The following is a 20,430-nucleotide window of genomic DNA, read 5'->3' as shown; positions in this document are numbered from 1 at the left end:
GGCGGGAAGGATGAAAACTCTCAAAGAAGCCCAGTCAAAAACAATCAGCCCCAGTCAAAGAAGGCAAGAATTTCTTATTGATTTTATTGATCTACAAAATGAGATTTACCATTTGTAAATTCTACTCTAAAACTTTTTCTTCTCCTCCTTTTGCTTTGAATCTTCCTGATCCATATTGCAAATGTTGATATTGATGTTGATGTTATTGTTGTTTTTCTTGTTCTTCCTCAGTTTCGTGTGCTTAGGACGTTGATGATCATGATCATCCATCTCTGGAGGATATATTTGATCAGAATTGGAGGCTGGTGCTACTGCTGGTAAATCCTGAGCAGCAACACCATTATCCTCCAGAGACAGAAGCTCTCTTTTACTTAAAGAAGAAGAAGAAGAAGAAAATAATGTGGCAAACAATAGAAAGAACAACAAAGCAGCCTTCATTGTTGTAGTAATAGTGATGGATGGAGAGCTGATTCTCAATGGTTGGAGCTTGGAGGGCTTATGTATTATGTTACAAGGTCCAGCATGCCTTGTCCATGCAATCACAATGCACCATTAGTCCAAATCCAAGATTACAGGATAGATTGTCAGGATGGCCGAGCGGTCTAAGGCGGCAGACTCAAGTTCTGCTCCTCATGCGAGGGCGTGGGTTCAAATCCCACTCCTGACATTAAAGGAAAAAATGGATGTTGGTTAGAGACAAAAAATTTCTTGAGAACATAGAAGGATTGAACTTTTTCTCCTCTTCCTTGTGCTGATTCTACCGCTGATGAGTCATAAACACCAGCACCATTATCCAAAAGCTCCCTTCTACCCAAAGAGAGTGGCAAGAGCAAACATCAGAGACAAAACCAAAGCAGCCTTCATTCTTATATTTGAAAAACGAATAACACAGTTTCAGCCCTGGTCAACGCTGGAGGTTTGGCATGAGTTGGCCCGTGATTCCCGTCTGGAATTTTGATCTATGGCTCACCAAATTCCAGTTTTTCTTTCAGTTCTTGGTAGTTCTTTTCTTCCCGCGACTTCAATTGCCTCGATTATCTTCTTTCGCGGACGCACTACGATGGCGATCCTGATTCTTCTCGCGATTGCGGCGGCCCTGGCATCATCCCAGCAGCAGCAAATCCACGCGCAGCAGCTTCCCCAAGGCTGCGGTCCAAAGCTCGGAGTTCTCCTCCCTTGCCTTCCATTCTTGCAGGGCCAGGGAAGCAATCCCACGCAGCCGTGCTGCAATGGCCTGGAAACGGTCGTCAAATCGAATCCAGCGTGCCTGTGCGCGCTCGTGAATTCTCAGTTGGGCAATCGGATCAATATCACGCTCGCGCTCTCGCTTCCCAGCCTCTGTAACTTGGCCGGAGTGACCATCGATCTTTGCAACCCCACCGGTAAGTTCTCTTTCAAAATCTAAGTTCTCGATGGTTCTCTGGGGTGTTTTGTGTAGGTCCTCCTCCTGTGGTATCGCCACCGGTTCTAGCACCTCCAACGCCACTATTGTCGCCCCCATATCCTTCGCCAGCGCCTCCAGTTGATTATACTCCGCCACCTCCTATTCTTTCGCCCTATCCTGGTGGATCATCACCACCATATCCTGGTGGATCAACTGGATCATCACCAACACCGCCTCTTTTAAGTCCAACTGGATCACGAACACTCCCGCCACCCTCTTCAAACGAAGAGTCGGATTATCAGATTCCATCAACCAGCGATGGAAATCATGTGAAAATCTCTGCGAAGAGGACTTGTTGGAACTTTGTTGTGCTCTTTTCTTGCTTAAGTTTGATATGATATTGTATTTTCCATTTTTGGTTTGCAATCAAGGTTTTAATACTATTTTTTTTTAATTATCACTTATGTTGCCGAAAGTTCTCAAAACCTGTTATGAGAACTTAAGCTCACCACAGTTTTGTCTCTATTCAAATACCTTATCTTTTATCCAAGGTTTAACAAGTATTAATAAGTTTACAAGATTTTAAACAAATAGCTTCATATTAAAAAGATAATAAAATTTTTATTTTCTTAGAGAAAATTTTAAATAATTTGCTGCATGTTGCATGCAGCAGTGCTTGATTTGCTTAGTAGTGGTGTTATTGTTTTTTAGTATTATTTATTGATCCAATTGATCAATCGAAAGCTTATAATTATAAACATGTTTATAATTTATAAACACAAGATTAACCTTATTTCATATGATTAAATGGTTGAATAAAGTAGAATGTACTAGGAAGTGTTTAGGAGAATTTATATATTATAAATACAAGATTAATCTAAATGAATACTTAAATGGTAGAATATCTCAAAATATCTAAGCATATTCTAGGTATATTTACTAACACTACAAGCAAACCAAAATTAAAAGCACATTGTTAAAAACAATTCTTTTCTACTTTTTATCTATGGAAGGCGTTTCAAAATTTTGTTATTATTCGAACCAATTATGTAGAAAAATCCGTCATCCTCAACATAAAGTATTGTTGATTTACAGCTTGGACAATGAAAGTTTAAAAACCATATTTCTATATCTTTATTATCCTTTATTATTAAGTTTTTAGTTTCTAAATGTAACCAGCAGCCAATTCCTTTATTAGTAGTCAAACTTTCCCATAAAATATGTTCCATTTTCCATGTAAAAACTAAATTGCAATTTTTATTGAGACTTAATGCATAATCTCCATATGGAGAAATTAAAGGATTTAATTTGAGTAAATACGATCCTAAATCATATTTTTCACCACTCACAAGACTAGACCTGTATATCCAACAATTAAGATCTATATTTAGATAACTTCTATTGGTATTGATCATAATATTATTGCTATTTTCAAATTCAGTACTAGGCCTCTTATATCTTCTAGCATTTAGAAGTTTATATTTGATACCAACAAAATTCAAAGTAGCAACTATATAACCATAATTTCCCACACGTGCTTCTTTTAATACACCTGATAAAAGGCTATTAAGTTTTCCTAGAATTTCTTCTCCTGATGCTCCTGTTCCTGTTAAACTCATACTACACATGCCATGAGGCTTTTTACTATAGATCCAAATGCTAACTTCAACAACTTCATTTGCTAAATAGAGATAATCAGTCCAAGTAAATGCACCATAGTATTTTTGTGTTTCCGCTATTTTTGTATCCATCAACTCTATTAAAGATTTTCCGATTCTGTTAATATCATCTCTATTGATATAATTGTAAAGTGAAATGGCATCCCAATTTACAACATCTGCTTCAACAACGAATTTCAAAATTACCAGAAGAAGAATACTAACCACTAATTTACCCATGTATGTTATAAGAAAGAAAACTAAAGTAATAAGCAAAAGCTGCCCAATAAAACAATTATCATACCATGCAATTAAAGTGGAAAAGAATGGTTTAGGGTTTAGGGTTTTGGAGGATGATAGGTTTGGCGCGGAGGAGGAATGTGCTAGGGCGCGCGTTCCACACCGCGGCCGTGTACAGCTTTGGCGATGGCAGCAATGGCGCCCTTGGCCACCCCCATTCCTTCACCAACGATTCCTTTGAGCCGGCCGCTGTGCCAGGCCTGCCCCCATCGATCGCGCGCGTCGCCTGTGGCCACTACCACTCCCTAGCGCTCTCGCGATCCGGCGAGCTATGGGCATGGGGGAGGAACAACGAGGGGCAGCTAGGCCGCGGCGAGAAATCCATTCTAAGGTAAGCATTCTTTCGTTTTTGTTGGTAAGAACAAACATCTTTCTTGCGTTTTCTCGATCCAGTGCGGCTACTATCACTCCACAGCGAGTGAGAGGAATGGAATCCACCAGAGTTAGAGCGGCAGCGGGGTCTGGAGTGGTGTCCATGGCGATTTGCGAGGATGGATCGCTCTGGTCGTGGGGGTCGTCCAAGAGAGGCCAGCTTGGTCTCGGACTTGGTGTGACTAGCTCGCTACTTCCACAAAAGATCCATGCACTGGCTGGGAAAAGTGTTCTTCAGGTGCTATAGGTACCTTCTCACACATCTTTGATCTTCCTCGAGAGTAATTCTTCTTTTTCTTCTCAAAGGTGTCGCTTGGATGGGGTCACGCTCTAGCTTGCACGATGGATGGCGAGCTATTCTCGTGGGGCTACCACGACTCTGGACGTCTCGGCTATTTGCTCCCGCAAGACCAAACTTTGATGATCCAGCCTTCGAAGGATTCTCTCGATCACAACGACGTTGGAGAAAAGATGTTGATGGAGCAACTGCGTAAAGAGGATGCCCCGATCTTGCAGTGGGAGCCAAAGCTCGTGAAACTTCCAGAGCCATCCAAGATCGTCCAAGTTGCCTGTGGCCTCGACCACTCTCTTGCGCTCTCTGGTAAGCATCGAAATCGTTCTCGAGCCAGATCGTTCGTCTACCGTTATTGCAGAGAGCGGTCTACTCTTTAGCTTTGGAGACAACAGCACCGCTCAACTCGGTCGCGAAACCACCGAGGATTCACCAATTATCTCCCGCGTTGGAGGCGATCTAGAAGGCAAGCAAGTAGTCGCGATTGGAGCCGGATGGGGCCACTCGTTGGCTGTCGAGAGATGCTCGAGGGCTGCCTATACTTGGGGTTGGTCGTCTGGTTCGCAGTTGGGACGCTCTGGCCCGAGCTCGGTTCCAAAACAGCTGGAAGAACTAGACGATCCGGTTGTCTCGGTGGCTGGAGGACGCGTCCATTCGCTGGCCTTGACGTCCAAGCATCAAGTTTGGACGTGGGGGTGTGGCCGGAATGGTCGTCTTGGCCTGGGAAGCTCGAGAGACGAGAATCTGCCTGTGTTGGTGGAGAGCTTGGAAGAACACGCAGAAGTTATAGACGTTTGTTGTGGATACGATCACAGTTTACTTCTCGCTCGGTGACACGATCTAAAGTTTGAAAAGATTTGCGATCTGAGAATAAAAGCATTAGAGTTGCGAAGTTTGTGTCTTGCTTACCAGATATCTTTCATTTGTATGTAATGCGTGTGCAAAGACAGTTGTGCGTGTTGGCCCGAAGAAAAAAAGGTGAAGAGAGCTTTGTAGTCGTCGGGGGAGTCTTTAGCCTTGACGAAGGGATTAGAGAATGCATGGCGCAGTAGCCACACGGCGCTCCTCTCATAGCTTCAAAATCTCCGGCATCCAGCTGCCTTTCCGGTTCCTTGTACTCATAATCACCCACAGCTGAAAACAAGGAAACGCTCGTTCCATTGCCAAACCTTTCAACTCCAGAAAAAGAATCTTACCCAAAGAGTACGAGGCGCTTGGCAGATTGATAACTGTGGTCTTGATCTTGGTCATAAAGTTGATGCTATTAGTCACTCCTTGCGAGCCAATTCCGCTATCGCGAATTCCCTGGTCAGATAGAAAGAAAACTTAGGAAAAAGGACGTCCTTGCAAGTGTATTACCTGGAAGGGAAAATGATCTGGACCCCGTGCAGGAGCCGCGTTTATTTGGATAGTCCCGCTTTCCATTGCATCACTCACAAGTATCGCTTTGTTAATGTCTTTCGTGAAAACACACCCCTGAACAAATACAAGAGAAACTTCCCGTAAAGTAATTCTTCCCGCGGTTTAAAGCACAGACCTGGAGACCGTATTTGCTAGAGTTGCAGTGTTGTATGCCTTCCTCCACACTCTTGATGCGCATGACGGGAATCACAGGACCAAAGGGCTCTTCCCAAGCGATTCTCATTTCAGTTGTCACATTATCAATGAGCAGCGGCCATATTTTGTTACCTCGCCTCTTCCACCCCTGAGAAGAGAAGAAGAACGTGAAGGTTTGCCAAAACGGCACTGCAAAAATTACTTACCTGGCAAAGCTTGGCACCGCTGTCGATCGCATCTGCTACAAGAGTCTCAATGAAGTCCGCAGATGCTTCACTAACAACGTCGACGATGTCGGTGTCAATTCTTTCTGGTGGCCCGATTTTAAGTTTCGCAATCTGTGCATTTACTTTGGAAACCAGCGCGTCAGCTATGCCTTCCATAGCCAGAACAATTTTTACTGCAGTACAACGCTGTCCACTACAAACAGAGATCCACGAAATTATTGGACTGACAAACAAAAACACATTCCGATAGACTCACCTGTACGAAAAACCTCCCTTGATAATGTTAGTTGCTGCAAGGTCTAAATCAGCATCCTCGAGAACTATCATGGCATCTTTGCCCCCGAGCTCCATTTGTAAAGGTATCATTCCAGCTTTTTGTGAGATGGAAATTCCAGTCTCACAACCCCCTGTGAAACTACAGCGATGCAAAAGTCAATACTTTGCTGCGATGCGAGAGAGTAGCTCACCTTATGCAGTTTACTAATGGATGCGTGGTCATATAATCACCCAATTCCGAGGCTTTGATCGTAACACACGAGATCAGGCCCTTTGGGAATCCTGCCATATGGAAACAGTGTATCATGTGGAGCGTCGAGACAGCACCCTGTGTTGGTGGTTTGATAACCACGGCATTGCCAGCAATCAGAGCTGGTCCAATCTTGGAAACCGTAAGATTCACAGGATAGTTGAATGGAGGTATAGCAAGAATAATTCCCAGTGGCACCTGCGCAAACCATATAATGAGAATGAACAAAAAGAAAAGAGACGCTACCTTCGACGATATACAAACTTTGTTCCTCTCATTTCCTGGGAACGAGTCCGAAACAAGGAACTTCCCCTGCGAGAGTATCCGGATTCCTTCTTCGGCAGTATAGGACAGCAAGTCCGCAGATCGCACAACCTGCAGTGATCCACACACAACAAAGAAAGCACCTTAGTTAAACAAAAACGGGATGCTCAAAAGCTGGTGCTTACGTAGAAACAGTAGTGCTTGTTGGTTTCATGATAATAATTTGGAAACCTCGGTGTAAGCATCCTTGTCTGGCTTCGCGACTTCTTTGATTAGGCACTCGGCAATCGCCTCCATGTTTTTCTTCTCCTTCATGACGCCCGCGACCTTGTGGAGCATCTCGGCACGCTTGAAAAGCGGTGTCTTAGCCCATGACTTCTGAGCTTCTTTGGCGCTGTGAAATGCTTTGTTCACCTCACGGCGTGTACACGCTGCATGAAATTCAGATGTTAGTCTGAAAGTAGAAAAAACAATCCTAGAGCACACAGCCAATATAGCATGAAGCTTAAACCGCACAAACTTTTGATTCGTAGACAGCAAAAAGATCAAACTTGACAGCAGATGGATCGAAGAAATCAAGACAAACTCTTCGAGCAATTCAAGAGAAACGAAAGAAATATCAAACAAGAAGGAATCCAATGAAAAAACAGACAATTTCAGAAGTTTCTGAAAGTAGAAAAAATAATCCTAACAACAGCAAGAGCACAGCACGAAACTTTTGGTTCGTAGACAGCAAAAACAAGATCAAACTTGCAGACATATTGCAAAAAATGATCGATTAAATGAAATCAAGACAAACTCTTCGAGCTAAGAAAGATACAAACAAAAGAAAAATCAAACAAGAGGTAATAAAACTCTGGATCGACGAGGAACTAGATCTAAAATCCTAAAAACAGACAATGCGGCAGGACAATTACCCGTGATCGCGACGAAGGGCTCCCGAGAAGTCGGATTGATGACAGGCAGCGACTCCTCTGACGACGAGATTTTCCAGGCGCCATCGGCGTAGTACTTGAAGACGCCGTTGCCACCGACGATCTCGCCAAACGCATCGATCTCCTCGTCCACGCAGCAGCGGCAGTCGCCCCCAATCGACATAGCCCTAAAAATTGAAAAAGAAAAGAGTGCTTAAGACTTAACCATTATGGCTTTAGAACTATCGACAGAAATTTCTTTACAGCAAAGGTTAGATCGATGGATGGGGAGAAAAGAATACAACGAATTTTTCCTATCAGCTATAGTCGTCGTCGGCGAGAAACCCCTGGTATGAAGTTCCATTGAGCTCCCGGAAAACTTCCTTCCAGTTGGTTACCGACTGCGAGAGTGGCCCCCGGTGGATCTTCCATTGCCTGCTTCGCAGCCTCATCACTGGAACGCTCAAAAACTCCTGGACGGTTCGTTGCATCTCCTGGAGTTTGATCCAAGATGAAGATCGGCAGAGAAAGAAGTAGCAAGAGTTACCTTTCGATTCTTGACAAAGTCCTCGTAGTAAATGACCAGCAAGCGGGTGCCCTCGAAAGCGCAGAGCGCGTTCTTGATCATGAGGTCGTAGCGATCCAAGTTGTTCTTCAGGAATGCGACGTCGACGGTCGGCTTGTAAGACGCGAGGAGATCGGCCTGCAAAAGCGAGAGATCGTTTCAGCAAAGCCAGGAGATCTTATTGCTCGTACCGCCTCTTCAGAGTGGACGTGTGAGACGTGAGTTCCATTCATTGGCTGCCTGCGATCGTAGGCATTAGCGAGGATGGAGATGAGACGCTTGAGTCCATTCCGGCGAATGAGAAGAATCACCGAAACGCCTCGTCTCTTGAAGTAGCTCGAAACCTCGCTGCGATACTCCATAGCACCCTGGAGATCACACCAAGTTAGCAAGAGAGATAAACACAGCATTACTACCAGGTTACCTGGTTTAGCATCCACTTAAAGCCCACCACCGACGTGCACGAGTTCTTCGAAGCGCTGTTGTGCCAGTCGAGATTGTACAGAGCGTCGAGAGTGTGCGAAACAATGGAGAAGTTGTGGCGTCGCGGACGAACGGAAAAAATCTCGCCATGCGAGGTGATGTTGGGGTGACTGTTTAGCAGAGTCTCAAACCATCCACTTCCGGATCGCTGCGTGGACAGGATGACAAAGTTGTGCACAGGAGTACAAGCGCATTCGCCCCTGGAAGGAAGGAAGAACATCACAAAACAAAGCGTTCAATCGAATCGAAGAAAGGAAAGCAAGGCTCTACTCTACCTGGAGTATGTCTTGGGCCTGGGATAGTGCTGTGCAAACTCAAGCTTGGCGAATCGCTGGGGGCAGAAATCCTCCTTTCTCCAGGCTTGTAGAAGCGGATCAAGCCTCAGGCTATGGTAGCTCAGGCCATGGTCGGCTCGCGAAAGGAAGAGGTAGACTCCAAGCACTCCAGCAACGAAGAGGATCACGAGCTTCCACACAAGGTTCACGCGCAGGAACGATTTGCCACCATCCTGGACAACCATAGCCAAACTAAAATTAAAGAAAGGGAGAGAAGAAATCCACCTCTAATATCATGGTCCCGCTAGAAGCACGCTTCGGCGCATCGCATCACAGCAATTGATCGGCCCTGGCGATCAAGAACTGGAGAAATCAATCGAACCAGATGAACAATCCGGGGATCCAAGCTTGGATCGCGATGAAGCGCATCCCCAGCCGCGGCATTCCCTCCTCACGGGAGAAACATCCAAGAAACACGGCAAGAAGCAGCAGCAGCACCGCTCATTCATGGCGGCAGCCACGCATTTCTCCGCCGCCGCCGCCGCGTGATCCCTGTGATGATCGTCGATCCTCCTCTCTTTTCCTCTCTCTTGCCCTAATTCTCTTCGCGTGCTTCGTCAATCCCGCGCGTTTCTTGGCAATCTTCCCATCAAACAAACAAATCCGCCCGTTATGACACGGTCGACAAAAGATCCTCGTTTTGATCCAAAAAAAAAAGTGTACGACTCTTCTCTTTCGTGATAGGATCTTTTAGATGATCTCTTTGTCACGAGATTGTTTCTTCATCTCTTCGTGTAAATTCTTGTCATACTAAGTTCTTGCGGGTCTTATTTCCTCTCTTTTTTTTTTATCAAAACGAGGATCGTTTTCCTTGATTTAGATGATCTCTTTGTCTCGAGATAGTTCATCCAGGATCATCGTGTAAATTCTTGTGACTTATGTACGATCACGTTTTGACCTAAAAAAGAGTAAATAAGACTCGCAAGATCATCTGAAAGAGCTTAGTATGATCGTATAGCCACAGGAATTTACACGAAGAGATCTCATGATCCTGGAAGAAACTAAGATCTCGAGACAAAGAGATCATCCATCTAGAAGAAAACATAAAAAGTGGTTACCTGCGATTTTTGCTAGATTTCCCGCTGACCACCGACAGCATATCGGTGTGAGCCAGCGCCGCCTCGGCGTTCTTCCGAGCTCCATTCCTCCCATGCTTGAAAACTTCCACCAGCGCCCGGATCAGCCCCTGATCCAGCGAGTAGAGCCGCGCGTGTTCTTCCACCCGGAGGATCCTCTCCACCAGGAACGCTCCCTTCTCCTGCGCTTCCCCGGATCGCTGCGTCTGGAACCACTTCATGAACGCCGCCACTCCCCTCGCTCTCGAGATCTCGCGGACTCCGGCCTCCACGAGGCTGTCACTGCTAACCAGCGTCGAGAGAGCTTCTACCGCTGCGATCTGGACAGAGGCTTGCTCTTCGTCCTCCTCGAGCAGCTCCACGAGCAGGCCGATGGCTCCGGCCTCTCGCAGGCAAAAGTTGGCGTCGGGATCACACCGTCTCTTGTGGATCGAACACACCGAGTCGGCGAGAATGGCCTGATCCAGCGACGAGTTCTTCGAGGAGAAGCACGAGAAAAGGTTGTCCATCCAGTTGTTTTTCCTCCTGAAGCTTGAGCTTGCCATCACCTCTGGGGATAGAATCAGGCCTCTCTCGGACAAGTACCCGAGTCCAGTGGCTGCTCGTTGCTTCGCCACCCAAGCCCGGCCTTGATGGAGCTGCAGTACCTGCTTGAATTGCGAGAAGAGCTTGCTTTGCTTCATCGCGTCGATCGCTTGAGAGTCCCGGCAGCGAGTAAAGTGAAGAAGCACTCCCAGCAGGGCCTCCAGCATGGATGAAGTCACGCGAGCTGATCCCATTCTTCGCGTTTTGAGCTCTTCGATAGTGGCCAGACTCCAGCTTATCATCTCCAGGCCGAGGAAGTTGATCGTCTCGTGCTCTGTGAGAGGAATGTTGGCGATGATGGACGCGGCAAAGATGCTCTCCTCGGCGTTCTTGAGCTTGACTATCTCTTTAAGGCTCTGGAGGTGCCTGGTTTCAGCGATGGCTTGACTTATCTCTCTGCCGGCTCTGACCGAAAGAACACTAAGTAAGCTGAGAAGATGTTGCCGATGCGCGTCATCGCTGGTTTGGAGAAGAGTGAGGATAATGGCGATGCCGTTTCCAGTGACGACGTGCTTGACAGCATTATCTGTCGGCAAAAACATAAACTATGTCAAGATGGATCGCGGAAGGATGGAAAAAAGAAGAACATTACCTGCGGCTTGTGGTGATGAAGCGACTCCAATAAGAATTTTCAGGAGCTTGCTGTTCCAATCTGGCCCAACCGATGACAAGAGCCCCAGGAGTCTGTGCACAAAGTACTCCGACTGGACTAAATTCCCTTCGGAGTCGATCTGCACTGTCTCCCAGCTGCCGGCGACGGCGACGACGTTGGCTAGTGTCGTCGCAGCCTGTTCCTTCGAATTTCCTCGCAAGCGATTCGATGAAGTTGGAACTGAGAGGATGATTTCAACCACTGGGAGCAGTATGCCAGCTTTCACTAGAACTGGAACGTTCTCTTCCAGGGATGAGAGGTTCAGCAGCGCACCTATGGCCGCCTCTTTTTGCATGGAATTGGCTGATAGCATATGAACAAGAACTTTTCCTGCTTTCCTGGCGACAAACTCTTTCTGGCTGTTGACAAATATCTTCTCTGCGAGATACTCGGCCATTTCGATCTTTGTAGCTTCTGGTCCTGTAGCAAAACAATCAGCCATGAGTAACAATTATGTAAACTACTATCAGTACCTTTGCAAAGGCGTGTGATCAATGGCTCAAGCCGCCCAGCCTCAGCCATCTCCCAAACGTTTGAATCTATTTGTTCCAGATTTCTTAACGTCCTGTCCGCAAGGACCGATAGGGAAGCGTTTCCCGAAGAGTTCGAAGAAATGCCGAGAAGATGAATGAGCGCTCCTTTCTCTTTGCCAATCAGCTTTGCAAACTCTGGCTTCTTTGATATCTCTAGCAAAAGCTTGAGAGCACCCTCCACCTCGTAAACGTGGCTGCTCGAAAGGCTTCTCACGGCGGCCTTCAATACTCCTGCTTCAACCAAACACTCCTAAAGAAATATCCATCAAACATGGAGAAAGAAAAGAGGAAAGAAACTTACTTGACTGTCGATGTCGTCAGCAGCAATTCGTTGCAAAATATACAGCGCCTTCGTTCGAACTTGTGAACCACCCGCCACCCTCTTCCTCCAAAATTCCAGCACCGAGGAAGTAAAGTGAGATTTTCCAAGCCTGTACTGAGTCACCGGCCCGTCCCCACAAACCTTAAGAATGCTATCCAAGGCTTCCTCCACACCCGCCAAACTCTTCATGGAGGAGCTCTTCGAGAGTTGAGACAACGCCTTGTGAATTCGTATCCTAGCGTTCCTCTGGCACCATTCCTCGATGGTATGCCTCAGCATGATGTTGCTTCTCATCTCCGTGGATGCCAGCAGCACACCAGTGGCCGGGCAAGTCACGGATCGTCCCTCTTCAGCGCAGGTTTTGAACCATCTCTCAATCGCGCTGCGCTCGTAAGTCAGCTCCGACTGGATCATAACCGGATCCTTCATGATCTGCTTCGTCAGCGGACACACGAACGACTCGAACGGTTGCAGAGGCTCCTCTTCAGCAGACTCCTTGTAGCTATACATCCGTGTGAGCTGCGGCTCGGCAGTAACTTGCTCCACGATCTTGAGAATGTTCCGCATCTGATCAAGCTCTCGATCCATGCTGACATCGACCATCGTCACCTCCTTCTTCAAAAGCTGGACTTGCTCTTCTAATGCTCGAGAATTTGTCGGCTCTACTCCAATCAGCCGCGCGAGGTCTCTCCAGAGAACTCCCACGATGAGAAAGTCATACTTGACCTCCTTTTCTAGAGCGTCAAGAGAGCTTTTCTCGGCATCAGTCACCTAGACAAAGAAAACATAGATCTCAAAGTCAACAAACCAAAGAAGAGGAAGAGGAAAAAAAAAAAAAACTTACGTAGAATCTAGCGTGTTGCATCTCCGTGGAAAGGTCTTCTATCCTCCGCTTAAGCTCCGACAATCCACCACAATTTAGTAAAGAGATCCACTTCCCAAGACTCTGGGTCAAGTCTTCCATGGTCTTGGTCAGCGCGAGGCAATGCGTGAGAACGAAAAACTGGCTCCTCTCCTTGTAAGCCTCTAGAACCGACTCAGCCCTCTGGAGCTCCCTTCCAATCCCAACCAGCGCCGTCGCCATCGTCACTGGCAATTCCACGTCCTGCCCAGCATCCAATTGCTCTAGAATCGGCTGGAGCCGCTCGCAAAATCCCACAAATCTCCGGATGCACTCGCGCTTGGACAGCATCCCCAGCGGCGCGCTGGAAATCCTGTCGATCCGGTCAAGAACCTGGCCCAGACTACCTAGCTCCATCGCCGATCAATCGATTGCCGCCGCCGTGTCGCGAATCAATCCATTGCTTGAGAGAAGGATAACCTAGGATATCGATCGTTGGCCGCCAAACCCTGGAGGCAGGAACGTGCAAACGCGCACCAAGCAAGCAAACGAAGCATTAAATGTTACCATCCCAGTCCACCTGGCAGATGGCCAGCCGTTGATTCCATCCATGACAGCTTAAGGTGTTGGATGTATGCTCCAATCCGGGAGGGCGTGGGTTCGAATCGCATAAATTTTCTACAAATCCTTCTTCCTTTTGAAATGTCCACAATTTCGCCCCCACAACACTTCACTTTTCTTCTCATGCAAATGTATGACAAGTGTGGCGGCCTCAATGACGCACTCACGGTGTTTGAAACCATTTTGAAGCCCAATGAATTCTCCCAGAAAATACTGCATTTGCCCAAAAGAGGCATCTATCCGCCACAAAGGAGTACTTTGACGAGGCTCTGATTAAAACCCTTTCTTCTTACAATGAGATGATAGTTGGCTATGGACACCAGAAACACATCCGTTTACATGACTCCAGAGATCTCGAATGGGCGTTTTTGATGCTTGAATGGGTCGAATGCAATGATCTGCAGGAACTGAACTCTCAAGGTAAATAGAAACAAAAACAAAGTTTTGATAAGTCCTCTATTAGGCGAGGAGATGATGGGGATGATACTTCAAGAGGCAAAATGGAGGTAAGCTTTTTTTCAATAGCATTCTCTTTTGCTATCATAATTCAGAGATGAGAATCAGCTGCATGGGTCGTTATGTGGCCCTTTTGAGCCATGAACATATGGTTAGTAAGGAACATTTTGGGCATAAAGGATATTTTGTGAATTGGAATATTAAAGAATGTTCTCATTTCTTGGGACTTAAAAGTGGAAGGAAGAATGCTATGATCTAACCTAGTCTGAATTCATATGGAAGTCCAATTTATATAGATAATATCACTATTCTTTCACAATAATAATTACAATATATAACTTTTTGTCTTAAGTAAACCAATTCTACTATGTGGCATTAAACTTTTGGCTCATATATGTGAGAAGATGTTTAACTTCAACTAATAGACAACTAATATGGCATCTATCTCAACTTTGTAGAGTCAAAATCCTTAACACTTCAGCAAAAACATAATATTGCTACCTTAACTTATAGAATATTCTTAAATTTTTCTTATGGTTTATATCATTTTTCCCTCTTCATAAACAACAGCCTTGAGAAGCTAAATAAGCCTCACATCAAAGGAGTCCAAAGCAAAATAGCTATAGAAAAAAGATTATAAAAATTTGTCATCTCCCCTTCTCTCAACAATGAGCTTTTGACATATTAAACTCAATTCTCCCTCTAAGTCATAACCAACACTTTAAAACACTCTTTATGTTATTTTAGCTTTTTATATAGCCTCATCCAAAGAATAGTCATTCCATTGAACTAACAACTCCTAAGTTATCTTATAACATGTCTTCATCAACCTTTGAATAAGAATTTTGGTTAGATTAACCTTTTTAGCATCAATCTTTAAAACATGTTTTAAGTTTACTTATATAGAACATTGAATGAATCTTTGAATTAGCTAGCATGTTTAAAGTGTAAGAAAGAGCTGCAAAATTGTCTAAGGCTTGCAATACTATTGAAACAATTTAGCATTCCCACCTTTCAGAGAAGGGATATTCTTTATTTCACCAAGAATATCAATAAAACAAATTATTCTTTTAACAAAAGTAAAGATGAGATGTTATGTTGCAATTCCTTAGACATTAACTCAAATGCAATGGCTTTATCTTGGAAGGTACTCTTGTGAAAAGCCATGGATTAATATGATAATTATAGTGCATGTGATCATGGGATGAAATTTGAATATACTATCACCGTGGATTCTTAGAACCTTTTGGGGGAAAAATAAGTTACTAAGGTTTCTTTTATTAATCAATTGCTCCTTTTTCAGTTGGCTTAAGGGGGGAGAGATAAGGTGTGTTATATTTGGTATTAAAGAAAATGGCACAAGTTTGATTCCTATTAATTAGTAGCTACTTAAAAATATAATATACCCTTGAGTAAAGTATATTTCTACCCTTAAAAAATTTGAAATCATATATATATGGGTATAGGTGGATAACTACCCTTATCATGGTGATGGCAATATGGCTGGGCACCACAAAAACGCCGACACGGATTTCCACTTCCCGTGCTCAAAGAACCACACCGACCAAGCTTTCTCAACTCCTCCACCTCAACTTTAGCTTCTTCAGGGTTGCTTGCCACCTTGACGTTCTTGCTACTCTCAAGATGCAACCTGCAGCATGCAACATCGATGACTTCCAGCAGTTTACTCAAATGGCCAAAAGAAATGAACACCTCCTTGTAACCCATGCCATTGCGTATCCATATCTTGTCAGCACTGTCTACTGCCAAGATCCAGACAAGAACCTTCTCTCGCACGTCACCTTTTGTCATCTCCAAAAATCGCGAGAGCGTATTTCCATGCTTCAATACCGTGTCCACCGCAGTCGCTATTTGCACCCCCAACACGACCTTCTTGTTTTCTCCAAGGCAATCAACTCCCAGGTGGTTGAACTTCACAGGTAGGAAGAAGCGAGAAACCTTGCCGGTTTTCAGCAAAACGGGGGAGAAATCAACTTCGAATCTGACAACCACTTCAGGTTTGAAGTTAAGCTGCAGACCATCCGCGTCAATAACGATACCATAGTGTTTGATGAAAATTAGAGTTGCCATTTCTGCGTTCCACCCAACCCGAGCACTGTTGTCGTCCTGCGAGATCAGCCTTGTCCATTGGCCGATACCCATCCTAGCCTCAATGTCGGACGTGTACTCCAGAGTCTCGGTGATGAGCGCCATAGTGCGTGCACGCAGAGAATCTGATAGACATTTTCCTGTTTGTGTCTCTGGATCCACGTAGAAGCATCGAGTGTCTAGCGCGTCTGGCAACACCCTTCTAATCGTTTCCACTCCGCCGACCACATCGATGAAGAAATTCCAGCGATATCGGTCCTTGACCGCCTCTTGGAGATACTCTTCCACGCCAGCTTCGTACATCTCGTACGTGTCCTGTAGCTTCATGGTCCCGTAATGAGCGACAAGCCTGGGAACCCAGCCAGTGTCACTTTCGAATTCCGAGCAGAGCTGCATGTCGGACAAATTCAGCTGCTCTTCAGATCCATCAACCTGCTTCATCGCGTCGGTAAGCCGTAAAATCACACATTTCATTTACCTTAATGCGCTTATTCAACTTCCGGTGTTCTTGCCTTGTGCGAAACCTGCAATACGCCACAATTGGATCCTCCTACTCCAAACCATTAGTAGGCTTTAAAGGAAGAAACAGCAAACACTACCACTTGGAGCTGCCCGGCACGACGAATCTCGTGTTCGCAATATGCATGCAGTTCTTCAGCCTGTTGGATAAAACGAAAAGCACACAAGTTAGTCCCACACCAGCGTTGGAAAGTAGTCGCTACTTACGCTGTAACCACCTGTGACTAACATGTACGGCTGGCTCTTGTCGCTCACTAATCTGCTCCTCCACAGAGGTCCGACGGACGAGCAGTAGACAACGACGTACTGCAGTTGCATCGTCCTCATAGAATGGTAAGCCTCGTCTCTTCTTTCCGCGCTGGCATCCCCCGGTTTTCTCTTCAGCGTGGTGTCAAACGCGTTGGCCTGGAAGTAAAGCTGCTCTGACGATCTCGACAGGATCCAAGATTCTAATACTTTCAAGGTCCACCCCCGGCACGAAAGCTCGGCTGGAAGGTCGTCTATGTAGCTCAGCAAAAGAGCCAGCCACATTGTCCTCAAGGGATTGTCGACGAAATCTTCGCCATTGATAAAGACGACCTTCTTGGAGGTGTTCTTCCAAAGTTGCCGAAGATGTCCAGCCACAGTAGCAAGAGCAGTGGTCTTCCCAGACCCCAGAGTTCCAGTAATAACACCTGGAGGTCCGTGTCTCAAGGCAGATACGAAACTTTTTATCTCCGTGAAGAGTGAACGACCCATGTACATGTATGTTTTACTGCCATCCATTCCAGAGAAAGCGGGAGTATGAAGCTCCCGAAAAGTCGCATGGCTTGTCCAGTCAATGTCATCGCCAGCAAAATCTGTGGTCAGGTTCTCGTCCAGCTTCTTGGCCCAGGCGATCATGTCTGACACAAAAAATTATGGGATTCAGTCCCCTAGACATCATTCTTACCAGGCACGTCAAAATCGGCTCGAGGAAGTCCCGCTGGTGGTGGCGCTGGTGCTGTGAGAGGCACATTATAGTTTACGGAGGAATAGCCACAGAATTAAACACAGCCAAAGGGCAAACAGGATCGAACAGGGAGTGAGAACGACCACAAGGATGCTGAGATTACCAGATATCCACACAGAGAGTAACACAAGAAAGAGACAGATTCAGGAAGCAAAAATCCTTAACCATGCGTGGAGCAGCTCCGGGATAAAGAGTTGCTGCTGCTCCGGGTGAAAGAGAGGCTGCTGCGGGAGAGGAGAAAGAGCTCCTTCTCGGTTAGTCATCTCGTTATGGTCACAACACAGATCACAGAGGGCTACCAGAATAGCAGCGACGAAATTTGAAAGAAAAGGCATCAGGGAATGACCAAGTGAAACACAAGTCAGACATGAAAAGCAAACAAGGGGGCTTTGGAGGAACGCACAGATTTGTGAGCAGAACTGTGTCAGGCCGAAAAACATAACAGTCATCCCAAAGAGAAGACACCGAACTAGAACAGACAGTCCATGAGCCAGACACCAGCACCCAAGGCCAAATCCAACCCTATAGACATCCGCCGATTTCATGGCGCTCTAGAAACACCAAGACCTGGACAGAAAATGGGGATGCATGTGCAAGGAAACAAAGGGCTTTCGCAAATGCTTACCAGATCCGCGCACTGCAACATTCAGAACAAAACAAAGTTAGTATTAGATCTGGAAGAAAAAACTATCAACAGAATCAAGGATCTCAACAGCCATAGCCATGCAAGGACGACCAAGGATCCACAAGGGAGCATGCGTCAACATAGCCAAAAGCCACCATAGCCACACTTCCAGCAACCCAAAATAAAAGCCAATTGAAGCTACCTCAGGCAAAATCCTTAACCATGGCCGAAAGCAGCCATAGCCACATGGAACCACACATAATCCACGACACACAGCAAAACGCCCCAAATCGAGGGGGAAAGATAAATACACAAAGAATGTACATTTGAGGAGGAGTTCCTTCTTCCGCAGCTGCTCTTTTTCCTTCCGCAGTTGTTCTTTTTCCTTCCGCAGCTGTTCTTCCTTCTTCCGCAGCTGCTCTTCCTCCTTCTGCCAATATTCCGGCAGAGATTGATTGCCACTCTCAAAGGCAGAGAGAAAAGAATCCCCAGCCGCTTGGATCTGCGGCTCAAGATGCCCGATTTGAGCCTGCACCTTAGCCAATTCCTTGTCCATTTTGCTACCTGAAACCCTATCGTAGTGGCGCCCTAGGATCGTCAGGACCGCACGATCTTCATCCGACGGCCCGAGGTCTTTCGCACCAGCCGTCACCTTTAAATTTACTAAGTTTTTCTATTTAAGTTTTTAAGGTTTTTCAATTCGCACACACACTTTATAAATATACTTATGTTTAAAACTTAAATTTAATATAAAGGTTTACTTTGAAATGTTTTGATTCGTACCCATGTACTTAACATTTAATCTTTAAAACATTGTCCAAGCTCCCAATCTCCCAAGCTCTAAAACCTCACGATTCATGTTGGATTTTGATTGCTCCTAAAATTTCTCACAAAATTTTGTGGCATTGCACAAAGATCCTCCACGGATCATTGGGCATCACAAAAACATTTAGGTGCAAGAGTGGAGCCACGATAGAGAGTTAAAGATGAATCTAGCAAGTGATGGAGGCATCAGATGCTCGATCTAGTGAGAGATCCCTTGATCCAAAGCTCTGGATCTAGGGAAAGAGTGATTGGAGCATATTGAGGAAGAGAGAGCTGGATAGGTTAAGATCAAGTGGCGGTGCTGGATCTGTACACTACCTTGCATGATTAGCAGCCCACTCAAGCAGGTCTTCTCGCAGCAATAAAGCAGCTTGCTCCTATAGGAAAAATGGCAAGTTAAATGATCACTTAACTTGCATTTCTAAAGTTTAAGGGTAAAGGTAAGTATAAGGGATATATGTGTGAATTGATCCTTCTTAAGAAAAAATACATTGATACTTAGCTTAAAGGTTTGTGTGAAACCAAATTACTTAAAAAGTCACCCTTAACTTTAACTCTTAACTCAATTATAAACACAAGAGACAAAAAGAAAAAACTCAGCCACACTTTTGTTTGTTTGTTTGTTTGTTTAAGCAACTTCTATTTTATAGTTTTGTACAAACCTATCTATAAGTCAAGGGTCTTCCCATGTGTTAGCCATCAAAGTAGAGAATGTGGCAGCCACCTGTGGTGCCAAGGCCATCCTGTCCACAATTGCCTACCACACTTGTCCACAATCGCCCACCACACTATTAGAGCCAACTACCTGGCTTGAGTCACATTCCTTTAGTTTAGGGTTTTTAGTTTTCTTTGCTGTTTTGTGAGAGCCATCTGAGATGTTTATTCTTGGAGCTTTCTCTTTCTTCATAGCACTAGGCTGAAATGGTTAGCTTCTCTTCACATGGTATTAGAGGTGAATTTCTAGCATGAGTAGTGTCTTGGACACTAGAACAAGATGGTGTCATCTTCATCTTCTAGAGAAATGGAGGAATGAATTTCCCTGCCTAGAAAGAACTTGCACAGTTTTGGTTTATGAGGTGGGGATTTTGGCCAATAGTATCTACCATGAAAATATGCCATAAACTGCAATTGTGTTAGGCTTTGTAGGTAGATGGCCATGAACTAACTGCGGGTTTTGTTGCGGGGTTGCTAGAAGAACAGCCATAGAGAGCTGTAGAGGCCATGGCATCCCCATCATCAATCACTCTGGCTTGTGCTAAATGATTTCTAGTTCTACCAACTTTGTTGTGGGCTCATGTAGGTAGTGTTATGAATGTGACTTTGGGTATCGAAAGTTACCTGTCCGCTAGTCCTTTAGGATATTCTTTCTTTATTGCCACGACAACAAAATGTCAGTAT

At 45.3% G+C, this 20,430-nt stretch overlaps 5 protein-coding genes and 1 non-coding gene across 7 annotated transcripts; 2 read left to right on the top strand and 4 right to left on the bottom strand.

The window, feature by feature from the left end:
• Positions 1-583: 583 nt before the first annotated feature.
• On the top strand, positions 584-667 carry TRNAL-CAA. Its single transcript has one exon. It is a non-coding gene; the product is annotated as a tRNA-Leu (tRNA).
• A 2,725-nt stretch (positions 668-3,392) lies between these two features.
• Positions 3,393-4,901, top strand: LOC9643416 (ultraviolet-B receptor UVR8). Its single transcript, XM_002963545.2, has 4 exons — positions 3,393-3,673; positions 3,736-3,952; positions 4,021-4,315; positions 4,368-4,901. The coding sequence occupies exons 1-4, from the start codon at positions 3,396-3,398 to the stop codon at positions 4,838-4,840; spliced, it is 1,263 nt and encodes a 420-aa protein (XP_002963591.1). The 5' UTR covers positions 3,393-3,395; the 3' UTR covers positions 4,841-4,901.
• On the bottom strand, positions 4,778-7,681 carry LOC9643415 (NADP-dependent glyceraldehyde-3-phosphate dehydrogenase). Of its 2 annotated transcripts, XM_024668400.1 has the most exons (11): positions 7,498-7,681; positions 6,812-7,011; positions 6,563-6,691; positions 6,258-6,514; positions 6,047-6,205; positions 5,770-5,983; positions 5,544-5,711; positions 5,366-5,482; positions 5,203-5,311; positions 4,916-5,140; positions 4,778-4,870 (listed from the first exon to the last, which is right to left on the bottom strand). In XM_024668400.1, exons 1-10 carry the CDS (start codon positions 7,676-7,678, stop codon positions 4,926-4,928), a joined length of 1,749 nt encoding a protein of 582 aa, XP_024524168.1. In that variant the 5' UTR covers positions 7,679-7,681; the 3' UTR covers positions 4,778-4,870; positions 4,916-4,925. The 2 variants fall into 2 exon arrangements, with proteins under 2 accessions (XP_024524168.1, XP_024524167.1); XM_024668399.1 differs by lacking the exon at positions 7,498-7,681 and having other exon boundaries at positions 6,766-6,925.
• Positions 7,682-7,753: 72 nt separating this feature from the next.
• On the bottom strand, positions 7,754-9,469 carry LOC9643414. The gene is made up of 6 exons (XM_024668391.1): positions 9,103-9,469; positions 8,818-9,050; positions 8,484-8,742; positions 8,251-8,427; positions 8,042-8,197; positions 7,754-7,988 (listed from the first exon to the last, which is right to left on the bottom strand). Exons 1-6 carry the CDS (start codon positions 9,112-9,114, stop codon positions 7,812-7,814), a joined length of 1,014 nt encoding a protein of 337 aa, XP_024524159.1. The 5' UTR covers positions 9,115-9,469; the 3' UTR covers positions 7,754-7,811.
• A 335-nt stretch (positions 9,470-9,804) lies between these two features.
• LOC9643413 (U-box domain-containing protein 44) lies at positions 9,805-13,425 on the bottom strand. The gene is made up of 5 exons (XM_024668390.1): positions 12,890-13,425; positions 12,025-12,816; positions 11,664-11,973; positions 11,131-11,610; positions 9,805-11,064 (listed from the first exon to the last, which is right to left on the bottom strand). The coding sequence occupies exons 1-5, from the start codon at positions 13,301-13,303 to the stop codon at positions 9,932-9,934; spliced, it is 3,129 nt and encodes a 1,042-aa protein (XP_024524158.1). The 5' UTR covers positions 13,304-13,425; the 3' UTR covers positions 9,805-9,931.
• A 1,984-nt stretch (positions 13,426-15,409) lies between these two features.
• LOC9655120 lies at positions 15,410-18,828 on the bottom strand. Its single transcript, XM_024667910.1, has 7 exons — positions 18,532-18,828; positions 18,208-18,219; positions 17,523-17,573; positions 16,799-17,475; positions 16,672-16,731; positions 16,551-16,622; positions 15,410-16,504 (listed from the first exon to the last, which is right to left on the bottom strand). Exons 1-7 carry the CDS (start codon positions 18,761-18,763, stop codon positions 15,410-15,412), a joined length of 2,199 nt encoding a protein of 732 aa, XP_024523678.1. The 5' UTR covers positions 18,764-18,828.
• Positions 18,829-20,430: the final 1,602 nt, after the last annotated feature.

This window comes from Selaginella moellendorffii, unplaced genomic scaffold (assembly GCF_000143415.4).
Source record: "Selaginella moellendorffii unplaced genomic scaffold, v1.0 SELMOscaffold_3, whole genome shotgun sequence".
NCBI classification, from domain to species: Eukaryota; Viridiplantae; Streptophyta; class Lycopodiopsida; order Selaginellales; family Selaginellaceae; genus Selaginella; species Selaginella moellendorffii.
Note: the sequence above shows the minus strand (reverse complement) of the source record. Positions and strands in the feature narration are given on the sequence as shown.

Excerpts from the sequence above, each read along its gene's own strand:
- LOC9655120 (XM_024667910.1), bottom strand. The coding sequence starts at position 18,763 with ATGGACAAGGAATTGGCTAAGGTGCAGGCTCAAATCGGGCATCTTGAG. Across the intron at positions 17,476-17,522 it reads AGCCGATTTTGACGTGCCTG|ACATGATCGCCTGGGCCAAG; the intron begins GTAAGAATGATG and ends TTTTTGTGTCAG. Across the intron at positions 16,623-16,671 it reads GTGCCGGGCAGCTCCAAGTG|GAGGATCCAATTGTGGCGTA; the intron begins GTAGTGTTTGCT and ends GGTTTGGAGTAG.
- LOC9643416 (XM_002963545.2), top strand. The coding sequence starts at position 3,396 with ATGATAGGTTTGGCGCGGAGGAGGAATGTGCTAGGGCGCGCGTTCCAC. Across the intron at positions 3,674-3,735 it reads GGCGAGAAATCCATTCTAAG|TGCGGCTACTATCACTCCAC; the intron begins GTAAGCATTCTT and ends TTCTCGATCCAG. Across the intron at positions 3,953-4,020 it reads CTGGGAAAAGTGTTCTTCAG|GTGTCGCTTGGATGGGGTCA; the intron begins GTGCTATAGGTA and ends TTCTTCTCAAAG.
- LOC9643415 (XM_024668400.1), bottom strand. The coding sequence starts at position 7,678 with ATGTCGATTGGGGGCGACTGCCGCTGCTGCGTGGACGAGGAGATCGAT. Across the intron at positions 6,515-6,562 it reads AAGTTTGTATATCGTCGAAG|GTGCCACTGGGAATTATTCT; the intron begins GTAGCGTCTCTT and ends TGGTTTGCGCAG. Across the intron at positions 5,984-6,046 it reads AAGGGAGGTTTTTCGTACAG|TGGACAGCGTTGTACTGCAG; the intron begins GTGAGTCTATCG and ends CTCTGTTTGTAG.
- LOC9643414 (XM_024668391.1), bottom strand. Across the intron at positions 8,428-8,483 it reads TTAAGTGGATGCTAAACCAG|GGTGCTATGGAGTATCGCAG; the intron begins GTAACCTGGTAG and ends TGTGATCTCCAG. Across the intron at positions 7,989-8,041 it reads ACTTTGTCAAGAATCGAAAG|GAGATGCAACGAACCGTCCA; the intron begins GTAACTCTTGCT and ends ATCAAACTCCAG.
- LOC9643413 (XM_024668390.1), bottom strand. The coding sequence starts at position 13,303 with ATGGAGCTAGGTAGTCTGGGCCAGGTTCTTGACCGGATCGACAGGATT. Across the intron at positions 12,817-12,889 it reads TGCAACACGCTAGATTCTAC|GTGACTGATGCCGAGAAAAG; the intron begins GTAAGTTTTTTT and ends TTCTTTGTCTAG. Across the intron at positions 11,065-11,130 it reads TTCATCACCACAAGCCGCAG|ATAATGCTGTCAAGCACGTC; the intron begins GTAATGTTCTTC and ends TTTTGCCGACAG.